This window comes from Rhinolophus hipposideros, assembly GCF_964194185.1.
Source record: "Rhinolophus hipposideros genome assembly, chromosome: 23".
In the NCBI taxonomy this organism is placed as follows: Eukaryota; Metazoa; Chordata; class Mammalia; order Chiroptera; family Rhinolophidae; genus Rhinolophus; species Rhinolophus hipposideros.
In genome coordinates, this window is record NC_138069.1 from 3,526,251 (window position 1) to 3,544,942 (window position 18,692).

Below are 18,692 nucleotides of genomic sequence, written 5' to 3' on the forward strand. Positions count from 1 at the left end.
GGTTTGTTTGAGCCTGGCATATAGGAAGCAGTTATATTATTATTCTTATCGCTATTGCTGTAGCCGAGCTTGCCCACGAGGACAGTGAAGGCTTGCTGCTGCCCTCTGCCTGTTTCTCTGGAACTAGGAGGCAACACATGTCTCGCCTTGAACCCAAAGTGCACAGAGAAGAGCTGAGGAACTCTTGGTGCCGTCTGCCAGGTCTAGGAAGTGTTGGTGTCATGAGGTCACAAGGGCCCAAAGCAACTCAGCACCATGAAACTCCGACCTAGTAAGAGACCTCCCAGGAAATCTAACCTAAAGCAATAATCCAAGAAAGAAAAACGACACATATACCTAGGTAAATGCTCATTATCGTGTTAATTATCACCCAAGAGTAAACAGGCTAAACAGCACCATCTGTTTTTACATATTGCTACACTTTTCATAATGATCATCTTGATGGCTGTAAAATATTCCACTAAGCAGAGCACGTATGACTGACCCATGCCCTGAACAGTGCTCAGCACAGGACCCAGGAGGGGCCCACGACGAGCTCTGCGCGCAGCCTCATGGCTCGTGCCGCAGAGGAGAGTGCGCTGCTCCCCGACCAGCGGCCTGCGAGGCACTGCTCCAGTCTTCTAGTGGACGTGTTGCGGGGCCACCCTGACTCATATGAATACACCACAGGGTAAATTGCAAGGAACGGAATAGCTGGGTCAAAGGGTGTGCATTTTTAAGTCAGGTTAGTTTTATAATAGAAACATGGCTCCAACTCTCCTATCACATCCAGCATCTGCCTCCACCAGCCAAGGAGCTGGCGGCAGCTGTGTACCTGTATGCGAGCTCTCAGGCCCTCTGGGGGAGTGGGAGTCCCAGAGGCTGGCCAGGACAGACAGGGCCTGCGTGGGCAACGCGCTCCCTGCCCCTTTCCACACCAGGAGAATGGCATGGACATTTGGCTTCCACCTCTGTGAACTGGGGATAAGACTGCCACCATCTTGTCTGAAGGTGAAATAAGCGGACATGTGGGAACACGGCCAGCCCAGAGAAGCGCAGGTGAACCTTACGTGTATCTTGCCCTTGACGAAGGTGGTGATATCTTCCTCACTGTCGAAGATGGACAGAGTCTGGAGTAAGTTGTTTTCCAGCCATTCCCAGTGTTTTGTAATCTCTTTGCGGGAAGAACCTAGGGGAGGTTTGGTGGAGTAAAGAAAAGGAAAATCACACAATTACCAGGCCTTAACCCTGAACTCAAAGAAGAGTGATTACATGGGTGACCTAATTTGCTATGTCCAAGTGACTACAATCTTTAAGGTGCTTACTCTTTTCCTTCTTAAGCTTTACATATATGTATATTACAGAAGTCATACATGGTCCAATAAAAATGAAAAATAAAAGAATTCAGGCAGACTTGCAGAGAGTTACACGGGAAATAAATACTCTTTACCCTAATGCTGAGTAAGAATGACCACCAGTTTCCTATGTGTCTCGCCAGAAATGGTCTATACAAGTTTGCTGACTTACAAAGATTTTTCTTCGAGCTAAAAGAACATAACGTAGTCTTTGATACACAGGTGACTCACTAGACACAGTCAGATTGGGTGTAAGTGACAGGAGTGCACAGATGGTAGCTGCAGCTTCCTGTAGGACCCCTCGCCCTGGTGGCCCTGGCCTCTGGCTGCTGGTCTCCCTGAGCAGGGCAGGCTGGGCCAGCGGCTCCCACACCCTCTGGAGTCAGAGGCACCCACACAGGCCTTTGCAGGCAGTGCTCCTTCCTTTTCCGGGTCACATCGCCGCCCTGCTCGTCTCCTCTGGGAAGCCCTGTCGGACCCGTTCAGCTTCTGGCAGGTCCCCAGTGTCTGCCTGCCTATGACGTGGTCCTCCCTTCCTCAGGGAGGGGCTCTGGAGGGCACTGAAGACCCAGTACAAGTGGAAAAACAGAGAAGGCAGCCCAATGCCATTCCCAAAGGGCGGGGCAGCTGTGCAGTAGGCTCCCAGCAGGGAACTGGGCAAAGGCGCCCCAGGAGGAGAAGCAAAGGGATGTAGGAAGTATCAGCCTGGCCTGGTTTCCCTGGCCCCCAGCACGCCATTTCTGGGGGTTTTGCATGTGCCAGACATGTGGTTTGCACTCAAGAGTTGCTTTCTGAATGAATTAATGCAAGAATAAGAAGAGGTGTGAAGGCCCGGCATTCCCTGGGCTATCCTGCACGGGCTGGTGGATGGACCATGAGCACCCCGATGGCCCAGTTGATCCCGTAACCCCAGGAAGGCCCACACACTCGGCATGGAGGAGCCTCGGCAAAGCCACAGTCCAGCACGGCTGTGGACCAGGCATGTTTGCTGAGCGCCTGATCCCGGACACCTCCCCTTCCCTACCTGGAAACACTCTTCCACCAGCTGAAAACTCAGCCCTGACCCAGACCCAGACACCTGCTCATTGCTCTGTCACATGTCACAGCCTAGCTGTCTTGGTTGGGGTTGATGCTCGTTTCTTTACATTTATGGCAGCAGCTCAGCACCCTAGCAAGCAGTTCTCAGGAAGGACACTCTCCATGGGCCTGTACGAGGACACCCACGTGAAAGCAATTAAACCTGGGCTTATACAATTCACAGTGAGCCACAACAGGCAAGCAAAGCTACTCTGGATCATCCATACATTACTGTTTTTTGCTTTTTTTCTTTGCATGTTTATTAGTCTCCTTTCCTGGTCTGGTTAGTAGGGGAAGGGAGTTCTTTCTGTTTTTGCCAAGACCCAGGTTTGGAGTTAAATTTGCACATGATGCAACTCTATTGTATCATTCCCTTTTACACATGTTCCTGGCAGCCTAAAACAGAAGAGATCTAATCTACGCTGCGTGTCGTTATAAATGTTTACATGTGTACATTTAAAAGAATTATTAGAGAAAAGTAACAATCTTCATTTAGTACTAAGCAAACACTTAAATTATGCCATCTCCATGCTGGGTACTGGGAATAAAAAGAATATAAAAGCTAATTAATCACTGCCACTTGTTTTCAGAAGCTTTTGTGGATTATTTTAATTCTTAAACCACCTTGGACACAGGTACCATTATTTTCACTTTATAGGATGAAACTGAGGCACAGAGAGGTTAAATTGCCCAAGGTCACACAGCTGGGGAGGGACCAAACCATAATCCTAACCCAGGCTGCCCAGCTGCAGATCTACCCTCATCCTCAGGGAGCTGCCAGTCTGGCAGGAGAGCTGGCAAGTCCTAAGGAGCAAGAAGGAAGGGTGGGTGTTCGGGCTGGGGACTCTGGGAAGGTTCTCCACAGGAGGCGACATCAGAGAGAGAGGAGGAAGTCAGGTGGACGTGGGGGGATGCCGGTGGAGGTGGGAACTTCAGGCCCTGTAAGTGTCCTGACTGGCTGAGGCCACATGTGAGCTGAAGAGAGGAGGACAGAAATGGAGGCAGGCAGATGCTGGAAGTCCTTCAGTGGCCAGCTGAGGTGGCAGCAGGACCATGTCTGGTTTTGGAGAACTGAGGGGGCGAAGGTGGGTGTAGAGGAGGAGGCATGGCAGAGGCCACGGTAGGGACAGGGGGAAGGTAGGAGTGGGGCAGGTCAGCGTGTGGCCTGCGGCTAAGGGCCGGGGTCCCCCAGCGCCAGGCCCCTCTGCGCCAAAGGGGTTCCCGCACAGTATGGCCACACTCTGTCTCCCCACTGAGAGGTGCATCTCACTGCCACTGCCCCCTGCCCATCCACTCCCCAACTGAGGGGGCGAGGGTGGAGGGAGCGGTGAAGAACACCGCTGAGACAGAGATGAAAATCTAGAGGGCCCCTTAAGAGATAAGCATCTCCTCATGGCTCAGGTACTCACAAACCATCCTGGGCCCCGCTCAGGGACAGCCCCCAGCCCACAGAAAGCCCCTCTCCCCTGTGGGCAAACCACCCCCCAGTGCCCCATTCAGGCTCTGGGACCAGGGGAGCAGGGGTCCTACTGGCCATCCAGCTTGGCCCTGGACAAACTCAGCTTTCTGAGTCTTTATTCATTTATACAAAGGGGCAGGACACCTCTGTTCGGGTCCTGGCAAAGGGTACTGTGCCGGCTGCTGCCCACACTATGCCTTCAGCCCTGACCCCTCCTCTCCTGAAGCTGGGGTCCAGCTGGGAGTACTCTCGTCTTCTCAAGTCCCCAAGGAAAACCATTATCCTGGGGGACAGCGATACTGTAGCTTCTAGCATGTGGAGGTATTCAGCATAGGGGCATAGGGGCGTGAGCAGGTGCTCTGGGTTTGAACTACCATTTTGTGTGACCTTGGGCAAGTTACTTAACTCTTCTGGGCTATACTTTGCTCATTTTCAAAAGAGGGGAAACCAAAGTTCTGCCTTCTGGAGTTGTTGGGAGGTTATGACTGTTTTATCCGAGTGACTTCAGCCAGTGGCAGGGGACTTCCTCCCAGATTCTCAGAAAGGGGTGTTGAGTTTCCTCCTGGGAGGACAGTTGCAGCTGATTCTCCTTGTTCACAGTAGTTATGTCCCAGAGAATCTCCTAGAATACTGATTTCGTCAAGACTGTTCCCAGGGGAGTAGCAGGGCTAAGTTCCTTAGAGCCTCTGGTCAAATTTTCATTAAAGATCAATATTGAATTTTGTTTTATGTGTGTTTCTGTTTAAAGGCACCTTATTAATATAAGTTAATTCCCTAACCGTGAACTCGCAGCCAGCACTCTGTCACCCGGGCCTGAAGGAAGCTCAGCCAGCACGTACTGATTCCACAGGGATACCACCCAGCGCTGCCGCACTAGCTGGGGACACTTTAAACAACAAACTATCAAGAAAAAACAATGGGACAAACATGGCACTTAGGGCACGAAAAGGACACTTACTTACGGTTTGAGATGACAGAAGAAGTCAGAAGGGCACCTTGCTCCAACTCAGCTGGGAACCTGCTCTGCACGTGCTCAGTCCCACAAATGCCCATAAATGACTCAGGACACTGCCGGGCCCGGGGCCAGCTGAGCTGCCTTTCTAAGCGGGACACTGGCCTGCGCTGTGCTGGGGGGCACTGCCAGGCTCTCAGGGGGCAACAGCCAGCTTAGCAACTTGGGCTGCGTCCCCTCCCTCCCGGCCCCCCTCAGGGCAGGCCCTGTGCACCCCTCATGATCCAGGGCACCTACCACTCGCCACTGTCCAGTAGATCTGCGAGTCCTGGGTCTGGTGCAGGATCCGGTAAGGGGCCACGCGGGCGCTGGAGTCCAGCACCACGTCCAGGGTGCCCACAAGAAGACCTGGGAGCAGGGAGAGAGGTGAAGGGTAAGGAAGGGCAGCGCTGAGAGCTGAGCCTGGCGGCCAGGGCGGGGCCCAAGGGGAAAAACACCGAGCAGCACCTTCTTCCATCAAATGGCTGCTTTTTCCTCAAGGCAGCTGGTATCTGATCCCTATCACAAAATCCCCTCCCACTTCTTCCGGGAAGCTGCTGCTTATCCTCCTTAATGGAAGCAGGTGCACAAGGTTTATAAAACCCAAAGCTTAAACAATCTGGGAGGCCCTCTTGAAGAAAAACACAAAATTAGGTTTGAAAATAAGTATTTCTTTAGACTGAGAAAGTACAACAGTTACAAATTAAAAACAATACCACAAACATCACAAAATCCAGAAAAATTATACAATGTGTTTCATTAACTGCCAGACACATCTCTTCAGATAAGTTCCTCCCCTCCCCACCGACATTCTTGGCTGTGTATTCTGAAGGCTTTTTTCATAAGATAGTGATTTCGTAACATCGTTTTCCATATACACAACAGGAAGATAATGTAGTATGAAAAGTTTAAGGAAGTTCTTTGCAGCTTCGAAAGTCATGACTGAAAAGGACGTGCAAATTTTTAGAATGTCCAGTTTGAGAAAACACTGATGCAGTTTTTTTTTTCATCCTTCTGAAGCATTTTAGGGCATTTCAAGTTTTTCTTCTTATTATGTACACCCTTTGTTAAAGTCACAGTTTCTCCAACAAATCAGAGGAAATGTCTGACTTGATTCATTCCTCTTCATTAACTGAATTATCAAGCTATCTAAAAACTTGTTTATTGTTCCTATTCAAAATTTATTTTTTCCTTTCAGTGAAGTGTTGCTTTTGGTATGGTCTCAAAATATTTTGTTACCCTTTTCCTGTTGATGTTAGAGTTATTTCTATTAATTTTACTACGCAAGCTTCAACATTTTTGTTTCATATTCCATTTTAATCATTTTTCCCCCTCCAATCTTTAATAAACAATCAATTACAAAAAAAAAAAAAAATAGATACTCCTCACATATGTCCAAGTTAGGAGTTTGTAACTTCTCACATGTTTTATTGAAATTTTCTAAAATACCTTTTTAAATTGCAGTTAAAGTGGCATATTCAAGCTTTATCAGCATTTGTAATAAACGTTTTTTCATGATTTGTGTTGGAGTTTTTCTGGTCTCAGAAATTTAATTTTCATCCTTACACTGTTGGCACATATGAATTATGAGACCTGAAAGCTTTGTAGTGGATGGAACATCTCATCACACTCAGACTCTTCAGTGAGGGTTACAGATTGGCATCTGTTTATAAAAGACAGCTGGAATGAAACCACATCACTAACTGTTCCTTTCCTCGGGAGATGGTCAGGAGACCACGATGTCTATGATGGCACAGGGAAGGCCATGGCAGGGCTCACGAAACCCAGCTGGAGTGAGTTCAAGAAATGATTTTCTGGGGGCTATGGAGAGATGAGTAAGGTGGAAAGGGCCTTCTCTGTGCAAGAAGGGGGAGATGGTCCCACTTGCTGAGACCATCTATGGAAACAGTACAGAACAAGCACTCAAAGCAGCCGATCTGACACACTGGCACCCTGGTGCAACAGAAGGTACTGGGCACCTGCACCTCAATTTCCTACACGGGCTTGCAGTAGCTTCCAAGGGTGACCACTGATCAGCCTCTCCAGAGGGGCTTCTGTTTCATCTCTACTGAGCAGCATGCCTGGTCAGGAGGCCAGTCCAACACTGGCTCCGGTGATCCTCCAGGCTGTTGGGAGGGAGCCCAAGGCACTGAAGGGAACACAGTCTTCTTGGGACCGGCAAAGTCTCTTCCACATTAGGAGGTGTGGCCCAGCAGAGGCTGGCAGCGGTGGTCTCCCAGGGGACGCCTCTGCATTTTGTGGGACTATATTAGGTGCTCATGTTTAAAACCAGGATGTTTTATGGAAAATTCTCTTGATAAATGGGAAAATCTGGCAAGATTGAGCCCAAAGTCCTGCATGGCAACAGCCACCAGAGGGGCACAGGCACTGGTCCAGCCCTGAGCTTGACCCAGCTCTGCTCTGGCAGCTCCTGTGCAGGCCCTGAAGCACGAGGGGCCTCAGACACCTGCAGAGGCAATGCTCAGCGGACATCCCTTGGATCTCACAGGCCACACAACCCCAGGACGGGCATGTCCAGTCTCGTCCTGGGTGAGTGGTGATGCCCACACAGGCACAGGGGCACATCCTGGTTAGCTCAGCAGAACACTGTATACTGGTCATTTGTCAAAGCCTTGGTCTGCAGCTCCAATGGCGCCATCTCCAACGGGCAGGAGAAGATGGAAGGATTGGGGCCAAGGCCAGTCTGCAGCTCGGGGGAACTCGGATCTTGCTAAAAGGGCAATTCTTTAGTGAGCTGGTAATGAAGGAGGCAAAGGGAAAGGTGGGCTGTATCTCCTGGCCACTCAGAGGCCCTTGTGCAAACTGAGGCCGAGGAAGGGGCCCAGGAGATCTCGCTGACTTTCAGCCGTGAAATCCACTCCAGAAAGCTGCCCACGCATCGGCTCCGCGCCGGGAAGCCCACGGTCACCAGGTCGGCGCAGAGGCCGCCGCCAGCCTTCCGGGGGTTGGCCGGTCTCTCGACAGCCTCCCGACGCCAGCGCGTGTCTGCCTCCAGTCGCGTCCCCGTCCTGGCCTCCCGCCCCCGCCCGGTCCCTACCCCACGACCCGGGGCCGCCTCCACACCTCCCACCGCCAGCCCGGCCCCCATCACCGGCCCCCAGGCACCGCCTCGCGACCCCGTCCCGAGCCGCGCGCGCTGACGTGCGCGTCCGCGTCGACGCACCGAGGACAGAGCCGGCCGGGCGAGCCGTTCGGCCCCCGCCACCGGCGCGCCCTTCCCGCCCGGCCGCCGCGCGCTTCTCACCCGTAAGGCCGCCGCCCTGCCCGTGGCCCCGGCGCCGCTGCAGCACAAAGAAGGGGTTCGCTCGTTCTGTCACCCACAGCGCGTTGGCCACCAGCACCTCCTCTGCGGCCAACCACATCGTAGGGCCGCTCGTACCGGGCCCGGCCGGCCAGGCGGAAACGCCGCCGCTGTCGCCGCGCCCGGGCCGAGCGAGAGGGCGGAGCGGGAGGTGGGCCGAGCGGGCGGCGCCCCCTGGCGGGAGGCCGGACCACCGGGCACGACTCCCCGCCGGCCGCGCGCGGCTCGCCCCGCCGGCCCCGCCCACGCCGGCCCCGCCCACGCCGGCCCCGCCCACGCCGGCCCCGCCCACGCCGGCCCCGCCCCACGCCGGCCCCGCCCACGCCGGCCCCGCCCCACGCCGGCCCCGCCCACGCCGGCCCCGCCCCACGCCGGCCCCGCCCCCACGCCGGCCCCGCCCCCACGCCGGCCCTGCCCTCGCCGCCGCAGGCCACAGCTCTGCAGCTTCACCCAGGAGGAACGGCCCAGCCCCGGGCCACGGGTTCTGCTCCGAATGGCAGAGGCCACAGACCAGGGGAACTGGTTGTACAGAGCACGGCCCCTGGCGTTTTGTGAAAACCTGTCCAGGGTTCGGGGCCGGGGCAATGTAAAGAAATAATCGTGTGGAAGTACACTTTTGCTTATGCTGCAGTGCGACCAGCGTGAACATTGCAAAGGGCGGCTGGAAAAGGGCTAGACGATAGTGATAATTCTCAGAATTTTGGCACTCAGGCCTAAGACTAGGAGGAACTCCAGGAGCCGACGTTGTCAGGAACCCCCGGTACTGGCGGGATCCTCAGAAATCAGTGCAGTCCCCACCAGAGAGATGGGGACACTAAGGCTGGGTGGCTGTGACGCCAGCAGAAGTTTCTTGCGCTGGTATCGGGCGGACAGCCACTCGGGGCTGCGCTGTCGGTCCCTGCTCTCCCAGTGCTGGCCTGTAGGGGTCGACCCTTCACAGCCCAAACACTGACCGTTTTGAGTGACGGGCAGCTGGTAACTCCGTCTGGGACAATAGGCGTGAACGCAGAATGTCAGGGCCCCTTGGGATGCAGGATCACCCGCTGGCCTGAGCCTGCCAGGGTCTGGCAGGAGGGCAGAGGGAAGGGGCACTTTAGAATCACCCCAGGAGGCTTACGCTGGTTTCAAATTGGGTTTTTGTCACTGGCGTTCAAGAATCGAATATGATGGATTTAGATATAAATAGGCGGTTTCAAGGTTGGTAGCCAGAGTGATCATAGGTCTTCTGAAATGTTGCTTGAGAGAATCAACTTTCAAGATGCAGAGGCTGGTTTTCTTTAAACCTTGGAAGCTTATACTGATAACATGTTCTTGTGCTGTCAAGAATTTGGTTTCTTCATTCCAGTGATTCTCAAACTTGAGCTACATCAGAATCACCTGCAGGGCTGGTTAAAATACAGATTGCTGGGCCCTACATCAGAGTATCTGTATTTCTAACAAGTTTCAAGGTGATACTGCTGCTGCTGCTGCTGGAAACCACCTTTTCAGAATACTCTTTATAAGATGGAAAAGGACAAACATTTATGTTTTTAATGTCACTTAAAAAAATTTTTTTTTGGGGGGAATATTGGGGAACAGTGTGTTTTTCCAGGGCCCATCAGCTCCAAGTCAAGTCATTGTTTTCAATCTAGTTGATTTGTGGAGGGCACAGCTCCCTGGCCCATGTGGGAATCTAACCGGTGACCTGAGTATTTTGTGCACTGCGCTCTAACCAACCGGCCACCCCAGGACAAACATTTTCTGAGCACTTAGGATGTGCTAAGCCTACTTCGTTTTTCTTTTATTTTCTAAGACATAAGTCACATTCCGTAAAATTCACCCTTTTAAAGTACACAATTTAGTGACTATTAGTATGTTCACAAAGTTGTGCAACCATCACCACTAATTCCAGAGCATTTTTATCACTCCAGAAGAGAAACCTCTTACCCATTAGCAGTCACTCCCCATTCCTATTCCCCATCCCCCTCCACCCCTGGCAACCACTAATCTGTTTCTGTCCCTATAGATTTGCCCATTCTGGACATTTCACGTGAATGAAATTGTACAATATGTGGCCTTTGTGTCTGGCTTCCATTGCTTACCAGAGCCTGTTCAAGGTTCATCCATGCATGTATCAGGGCTTCATTTCTTTTTTATGGTTCAGTAATATTCCATTGTATGGATATGTGACATTTTGTTGATCCATTCATCAGGTGATGGACGTCTGCAATGTTTCCCCTTTTTGGCTGTTACAAATAATGCTGCTATGAACATCTGCGGACATGTTTTGTGTGGGCGTGTTTTCTGTTCTCTTGGGCAGGTCCCCACAAGTGGAATTGGTCAGTCATATGGTAAAGCTATGTTTACATTTTTAGGGAATTGTCAAACTTTTCTGAAGCAGCCACACCATTTCACATTCCCATTAGTGATGTGTGAGGGTTGCGGTTTCCTCTCATTTCATCAACATTTATTATTTTCCTTTTTATTATGGCCATCCTAGTGGGTGTGAAGTGATACCTCATGTGGTTTGGATTTGCAATTCCCTAGTGACTTATGATACGGAACATCTTTTCATGTGCTTGATGGTCATTTGTATGTCTTTATTGGAAAAACATCTATTCATATCCTTTGTCCATTTTGAAATTGGGTTATTCTTAGTGTTGCATTGTAAGAGTTATTTATATATTCTGGATACTAGACTTACATTTTAAATCTAACCCCCACATGTTAACCCCAAGAGGTATAGATATTTTATGATCCCTATTTTAGAGACAATAAAACTGAAATCCAGACAGATGAAATGATCTGCCCAGTTCACACTAGTACGTGGCAGAGGTGGTACTAATGTGCAGACCTTTCTGGCTCCAGCTCTTTCCCCCTGTATTGGATACCTGCTGCTTTGCCCCAGCACCCACTTCTCATGATGCAGCATCATGAGTTTGCTGTGGGAAAGCAGACCTTAGGAGTCTCAGCTCCTGTTTTTCAGGTGAAGCTGAGGGCACTCCTGGGCTGCAGAAGTGGAACCCTTGCTGGCCGTGGCCATTGGCACATTCTGTCTCTGTGACCGCACGGGCTGGCTCAGTGATGGCCATGTGCCTCCCACCAAGCCAGTCAGGGTGGAGGTGATGCCATCCTGGTCTGGGTTACCTCCTGGGGAAGCCAGCTCTGGTGCTGATGGGGCCGCCACCAGCTGAGCCTGGGCCTGGAGTTTATGTGGACGAAGCAAAGCTAGTGATGTGTCCTGGTATGAGTGTTTGAGGGCCAAGCCACGCCATGCCTGAAACAAGCATACCCTGACATTTCAGCTTTTGTGGGCCACTGTGTCCCCCTTTTACTTAAGCCATTTTGGGTTGGGGTTTCTGTCACTTGCAACCCAAAGAGTCCTCATTGATACAGGTTACCACCAACAGTACTCCGTGTGCCCAGAGCAGCTTTTTCAACAGGTTTTTATTGAAATGGTTATATTGGCAAATCCTGCACATACAGGTATACACTATTGGCACATAGGTATACGCCATATAATTTCACTACTTAATTATACTTACATCAACCACATGGACCTAGGGGTTGTGCTGCTCAGAGCATTTGAAAGGGCTTATACTTGCAGGTGTCTGTGTTGTAGACAAGGTAACTCCCCCTACAGTGAGTCCCCAAATTAAGCTAATGATCAGTTTTGTTTCTTGGGTATTTGACGTTTGTTCTTTCTGGCACAAGCTAGCCAATGGTGAATTAAAATTCAAGTGCATAGTTTCCCTTTCATCGCTCAAGGTGGAAGATAAGTCATTCGCCACATTGAGGTGTATTCAAGCCGCCTCTGCCCCAAATCACCTGTGTGTAGTTAGAAAAATAGTTTGTACCTCATCCTCGGAGATGTTGTGCATAGTTAGCAGGGACTCAGAGTAAGAGGGGCTCTTGGGATGACTCAGATACGAAAGGGACCACTTTAATATTTGATATGAGTACAAAAGCTACTGAGGGTCAGAAACAATTGTGACATTGTGGCCTAGGATTTGGACCCCCTCCTTCTCTTGTACAGGAACAGACTTGTTCTATTAGGGACAGTGTTCCCCAGACCCAAACAGCATTTCCTAGCTTGGGGTCTCTTCCTGTTTCTGTAATCACATTGGTCAATGTCCTTAGACAGAGCCATTGCCACTTGGGAGTAGACCCTGCTTCCCCTTCTCAGCTAAGGCACCAGAGTCCGGCCCCAAGTATGGGCGAAGGGCACCATGCCTCAGCTGGGTCAGCAGCCAGGTCTGGGCTGCCAGGGGACATAGTGCCCTCTCCGCTTCTCTCCAGGATGGCATGTGTCATCACAGGCTGTCCAGCCCCAGGAAAGGGGCTGGCACCCTGGTACCGGCCACACCTGGTGACCTGGTCCTCATGGCATGCCGGCAGTCCGTAGGTAGTCAGCCTTTCTGCTTGGGAAGAGCTTACTCACCTGAGGCCCACGATGTTACAGTCTGCCCACGCTACCCCCACTGGAGGCTCAGTACCTCCAGTCGCTAGAAAAGTCCTTTAATGTCACTTAGCATAAATATACTTGGATTTAGTTGTGGATGAAGGATAATTCTGTAAGCCAATTAGAATGCACTTTGTGTTGGGTTAAATTTGTAAAAACTAGCTCAGAACAATCATCTGTAACTCTTAATAGTCACCAGTAGCTGCAAAGATTGATTGCTGGCGAGCAGGGATGAGAATGACTGAGGAGGGTGAGGAGCTGAGGAAGGCGTCAGCATCGTCAGGCGAGCAGCAGTGGCCTGGTGAGCATCAAGCTGTTTCAGCTCAGCATTAAACAGACCGAGGACCCTGGGGATGTCCCCAGGGTCCCAGGGGATGAAGGGTCCACTGCAGCTGGGAAAAGGGTGCTCATGACATCCTCCAGCTCTCGGCTTTTCCACAGAAGAAAAGCTGAAGTTTCTGAAGGCGCTTCCTGCTGAGCTGGACCACCACCTCAGCTTGAGTATGCACACGCTGATAGCCTCCGGGCACAGCAATGCTTTCCCAGGCCTGCTACTCCTGAGAAAGTCCTTCAGGCAGCCGAAGCAGGTCTGCGCGACGCCAAACCTGCATCTTTCAGTGGGAGAAACTAGGAGAGCCCAGGACGGAAAGCTCCAGCAGCACTAATCCTCCTCAAAGTTCAATACTCAGGTTGCACGAAGTTCAAAGTTTTTATGTTTTTCGTTTGTCTTAAAGTATCTTCCTTCTTCTCCAAGTCAGATGGAAGAAAACAGAAAAGGTGGCTTGAGCTAGGGTGAACTGCAAGAGGGAAAACTCCAGATGAGTTCCAGGTTATGGACTGGGGACCCCCACAGGGCCTTGTGGGAGCATGAGAGCCAGATCTTGGGCGCAGATGTGTCATCCTCTTAGCAGCCGAGGCTGGTGGTACCCCTTCCTCTCCATGGTCCTTGAAGGCTGATGGGATGCAGCTCTGGAGAACATGGGTGACTGCTTTCATCCCATGTCTGTTGGGGACCCAACGATGTCTCTTATTCAAGGCTCAGTTTGTTGGGATCTTCTAGGACATCCCTAAGAAAGAGGGCAAACCTCCCAACTTGACCAACACCCCAGAGGAGCAGCATGGCCACAAGGGGGCTCCTGACCCCACCACAGCACCCCTCACCCAGACCTCAAGAGGAGGTTTGAGCTGGGGACCTGGGGCTCCAGCGCAGCTGGGGGGGCGCGGTCAGGGACACGTCCTCTGCAGGAGAAACCCAACCCCCTGGGCGCAGGCTTCTGGGCCTCGCTCTCATTGCTCTGGCTGCTGTTTCACCGGACGGGAAGGAAAGCAGAATTCCACGCAGGCGCAACATAGGCAGCTGGCCTCCGCGCCCTTCTTTCTGTACTTTCTCTGATGTCACGATACCTAAAATGCATAAGATATTTCCAGTCCTGCTCACAGGACCTCAACCACGTCCACGGATGTCACATGAACACGTACACTCAACACTCATCCTTGCCCAGTGTGCTTTGGAACAATTTACTAACGAGGCGAAAAGAAATGGCAAAACTAGATGTACCTTACTTGTAACAACTGCCCTCAATAGGGAAGACGCTGATTTTAAGTTGTGGGTGTCATAATGGTCACCCTGTGATACGGTCCCTTACTCATGAGTTGAGTTGGGAGCAAATGCTGAGTTTAATCCCAAACTCCATTTCTGGGAGTGGGTGAGGGCTGGCCAGCCTGCCTCGGGCACGGCGGTGAGGTGAACAAGCCTTTCTTAAACAAGGCAATCACTCAGTGGTTTTTCTAAGTCACTTGCTGTTAGCAGCTCCTTCTGTTTATACCTAATGTCAGTCTCCTCAGGGCTTTATCCCAGGCCTGGCTCTCATGTTGCTGGGCAATTTAAGCCCCGCTCTGGCTTCCACCATCATCCAAACTAAGGGAACACCAGGCCTGGCTAGACACTCACTCCAGGAAAGAGAGGGAGAGAGAGGGAGAGAGAGAGAGAGAGAGATTGGGGCACCTAAGGGACTGCAATTATGTGGCGACTACTTTGGTAGGTCTAGGTAACCTATACAGTTTCCCAGGAATCCTGGTGCACAGAAAGGCCATGCCCAGATCACCCTTCCATCACCAAATGTGTGCCTGAGACCCAGAGCTGCACCTCCATGCCCGCCTCTCGCCTCTCGAGGCCCTGCCAGCCCCACGATCTAAAGTGTCCCCATAAGGGCTGTCCCTGGGTCCTACTGCCCAGCCACAGAAACTGGCAACCTGAGTTTCTGCTTCAATCTCGTGGCTCCCTCCTTTTCCACTTTCAGTCAGACCTTGATCTTGGGCCTAACTGTGACGTCCTCAGCTCTGCCTGGCCCCTAAGGTAGGCCCAGGCACGAGGCATTGCAGTGTCTATCTGGCCCACCCCCACCCCAGCTCACTCTCTAAACAGAGATTTGAGTCCTCCCCACAGCAAAGCCTTTCCTGCCCAGCAAGTGACACCCAGACCCTTGCCAGTCTCATGCCCCCTTGGAGGTGGTGCGTTCCCAGCAACTGCAGGTCCCTCATGGCCTCAGCACAGCTGCACTATGTCCCTCCATCTGTGCCCTGGAAAACCCCTGTCTTCATGACTCACCCTCATTTCATTTGGTCTCACATCCCACTTGGTTGTTAATGTGCCAGTTTTCTACAACAGCCATAATCTTAACGATCATTGGATTCATCTACACTCTGAGAATATGCATTTGGTACACAATGAGAATGTAATAAAGGTCTGTTGACAAAGTTAGCCTTATAATCCTACCTTTTTCCTTCTAAATCCTAGTTACTGGAAATCAGTGTTTTTGTTTCATGACCTTTATGAGCAGCAACCACTTGTGAAAGTGACCTGACATTAACACCACTTCCTTGTTTTCCTGTATAGCAGAACCACTGCCTAAATAATAAAGGTTAACAGCAAGATCACATTTTGATTTTTCTTCAATTAAAACCAGTTTCATTTAACATGTAGACCAAGGAAAGAACTGGATATGAGGGATAATAAAAATATGAGAAGAACTTATAAAGCCCATAGGAAATATCAAGTTAGTTAATTTAGTAATCTTATTTTGTTTAAATCTTTTGCAACTGTGTCTTTTGGGCTGTTGCATGCATTAGGGCAGCTGGCAGGTGCAGGCTTGGCCCGAGGTCCAAGCTGGTGTTCAGGGAAGTGCCTTGTGGACATTCTCTGAGCTAGGCCTGAGGAGGGGCAGGGAGATGGAGTCTTTCTTAAACAGTGAAGTTCACCAGACTTTGCAAGGAGTTTTGAACCACCTGGTGGTAGAGCTTCTCTTTCCTTGAGGGGGCAGAGGCAGGCAGCCCTGGGTGGACATGCTGTCCGATAATACCACCACCACCACTGGGCAACTCTGCTGCAGACAGCATGGTTCTTTTCTGGCCAGCCGCCTCTCCACTCTCCCTAAGATAACAGGAAAAGAGAGCTGTGGGAAGTTCTCTTAGGAAGTTAAAAATCACCAAATAGTAGGTGTTTGCATTTTACCCATCACAGCCCAATTCCTGGCTGTTCCAAGCGCCCTCCCCATGCAGCCTGTGGTGTGTGCTGCCAGTTCTGTACCCAGCTCGGCCTGGGGATGGCTGCAGCCGGGCCGGGAGGAGAGGCTGGAGCCAGGCCCAGCTCAGAGCAGTCCACTGGAAGGACGGAGGGTCTGTGGTGTCAGTAGCTCACTCCTCTGCCCCTTCCATTCTCCAAATAGTCCTCCTCATACCCCCCACAATGATCAAAGGTTATCATACATTTTCTGGGTGATAATCACTGTGGCTGAGACTTACAGCTGAGATGCTCAGGCATGGCGGAAAAAGCTCCTCTCTGCACACCAATAAACTGCTCCCACACCTCGAGCTTCTCAAAGGCAGGGGTGCCCCTATTGTGTCCTCACAAAGCTCATATGCAAGCAACCAGGATGTCCCGCCCCAGCAGGGTCCATGGGTGGCTTGGCAGGTGATTTCCCCTCAGCACAGCTGCCAGCAAAGAGGCTGCTATTTGGGACAAATCATGGCACCCTCGCTATACCCAAGGTATGTGACCTTCACGGAGAAGTGATGGTCCCTCCTGACAAAGCAGGACATTCTGTAGCTGAGCAGGCAAATGGCCCCGATTTTCAGAAAATGGTGTCGAGGTGAGATCTGAAGCACTATTCTGAGTGAATTCCCTATAAGAAATGCCTCCTTGGTTATTCAACAGGGAATATGTGCCCTAGCTTTACCAGAAATTCAAATATTGTATCAGTACGTGGACTTTTAGGGGCCGGAAATTTTAATTTCTTCTCAAGCCATGTCATTTCTTTTCAGTAAAGCAATGTCTCGAGTGAAATTTAATGTATATGCTTTTGTAAGACTGCGCAAATCAGAAGAAAATACTGCTCTGGGATCTGAGTTTTAGTCCAGGAAAGCCAGGTCATGGTGGGGATAACATGGTCAAAACAGCTATCTCCCTTGGGGGCAGAGCCAAAAACAAACCAAATACAAATGCAGGTGCAGGTCTGGAACCCACGGCCGACAGGGTTTAACTTCCTTGACTCCACTGTCTCACCACAAAGCCAGTGGCAAACCTGCCTCTGAACAGTGTTCACTTGAAATTGGCTTTTATCAACAACCTTTTTTATAGTGCAAAGACTATTTAGGAAACAAACAAAAGCGCTTGGTTAGACGAAAAAAAAAGAAAAGCTGCGAAGACTTTAAAAATCTGCACTGTTCCAGTCTCAGATGATTAAAAACAAAATCCTGCTGGTCACGCCCAGGCGATGATCCTAAAGGCTGTCACCACCCTGGTTGTCTGAGGGTTTTTGTTCCAGGCACAACTGTGTCTGAGGCATCTTAGCAACGCATCATGAGAAGAGACACGGCTAAACAGGAGCCAGAGCACGTGGAGATACGGCACGTGCTCCCCTCAAACTTCTGTTCCACATCAGTAAAAACAGCAGCGTAGGGGGTCCACGGGTCTGCGTGGTTTGCTGCTGGGTCTGCCGCTAGGCTCATGGAGGCTGAACTTCCCACTCTCATAACAAGGACCTGCGGGTTTGAGCACATTCACACCTCTGCGTGGCTCGAGTCCACAGGAGAAACAGGCTGAGCTCTGTGCGTCCTTCACCAAAAACGATGCTTAGATTTGTTTGATAAATTTGATCCTCGTGGTTCCATGTCGGGATTACTCTTAAGATACACATTTCTAAGGGATGTTAACCTGATATCTTCCCAGATGTGTGGGAAGAGCGCGTGTGAATCGGATGTGCACTGTGCTGGCCTCGGCGTCTTTTCTGGGAGCTCCTGTGCCTTCATCATGCTGATGCCAGCTGGCGGGAGGGGACTGGGTTAGACCAGTGAGGACTGAAGAGGGAGCTTATCTGGTGTCTTAACAGCAAGGAGGAGGTTTGATTTTCTCAAGAAACTACTTGACGTTTTGTTCTGACGTTGACACCCACTGGCCATCACCCCAAGATCATTGCCAGGCTGGCCTCCCGGGAGCCACATCCCCACACACCTTGGCAGTTGCCAAGCAGACAAATCCACAGGCCTCAGGGACAGGGCCTTCAGTGTTTTGGTTGTCACATAAGCACGTGTCACCTTACGTCATGCTCTATGACAATGTGGACTGCCCATCCTGCTCGGTCTTCCTGCAGCCCCATTGCGGTGCTCTGGGTGGTCAGTCTCAGAGGCGGGACAAAAAGCGAGGCTTTCTCTCAGGAACCTATAGGAAGAGGGCCTTTAACAGAAAGAATAAGAGACAGGAAAACACAGAGCGGGCCACGCAGCAGCAACTGCTGCCATGTCAGTAAGAAGCACGCCTGCAGGCTTTAGTATGCGTAGTAAGTGGGGAGTGCAAAGGTATTTAAAAACCCAACGTCACCCAGACAGCATGTAATTATTCAGAGACACGTTTGCAATGCAACATTAACCCCCGGCCCGCCTCTTCTCTGCAAACAGCCAAGGTTGTCGGGGCCCATGTACAGTGGCCAGCTTTGGGTGGGTTTCAGTGCCACCAGGTCACCTGGACAATAACGCTGTCCTCAAAGCCTCACTTTGGGGGAACACTGCATTTT

General features: G+C 51.1%; 1 protein-coding gene across 2 annotated transcripts in view; it reads right to left on the reverse strand.

Annotated features, from left to right (window-relative positions):
- TBC1D9B (TBC1 domain family member 9B) overlaps positions 1 to 8,412 on the reverse strand; it is a 37,954-nt gene extending 29,542 nt beyond the window's left edge. Inside the window, exons 1-3 of one of the 2 annotated variants that reach the window (XM_081035571.1) lie at positions 8,127 to 8,370; positions 5,120 to 5,230; positions 1,050 to 1,168 (exon numbers count right to left, since the gene is read on the reverse strand). In XM_081035571.1, coding sequence (XP_080891697.1) covers positions 1,050 to 1,168; positions 5,120 to 5,230; positions 8,127 to 8,244 — 348 coding nt within the window. In that variant the 5' untranslated portion in view covers positions 8,245 to 8,370. Of the gene's footprint in view, positions 1 to 1,049; positions 1,169 to 5,119; positions 5,231 to 8,126 lie in introns of both variants that reach the window. The other variant, XM_081035572.1, reaches the window with a different exon arrangement.
- Positions 8,413 to 18,692: the final 10,280 nt, after the last annotated feature.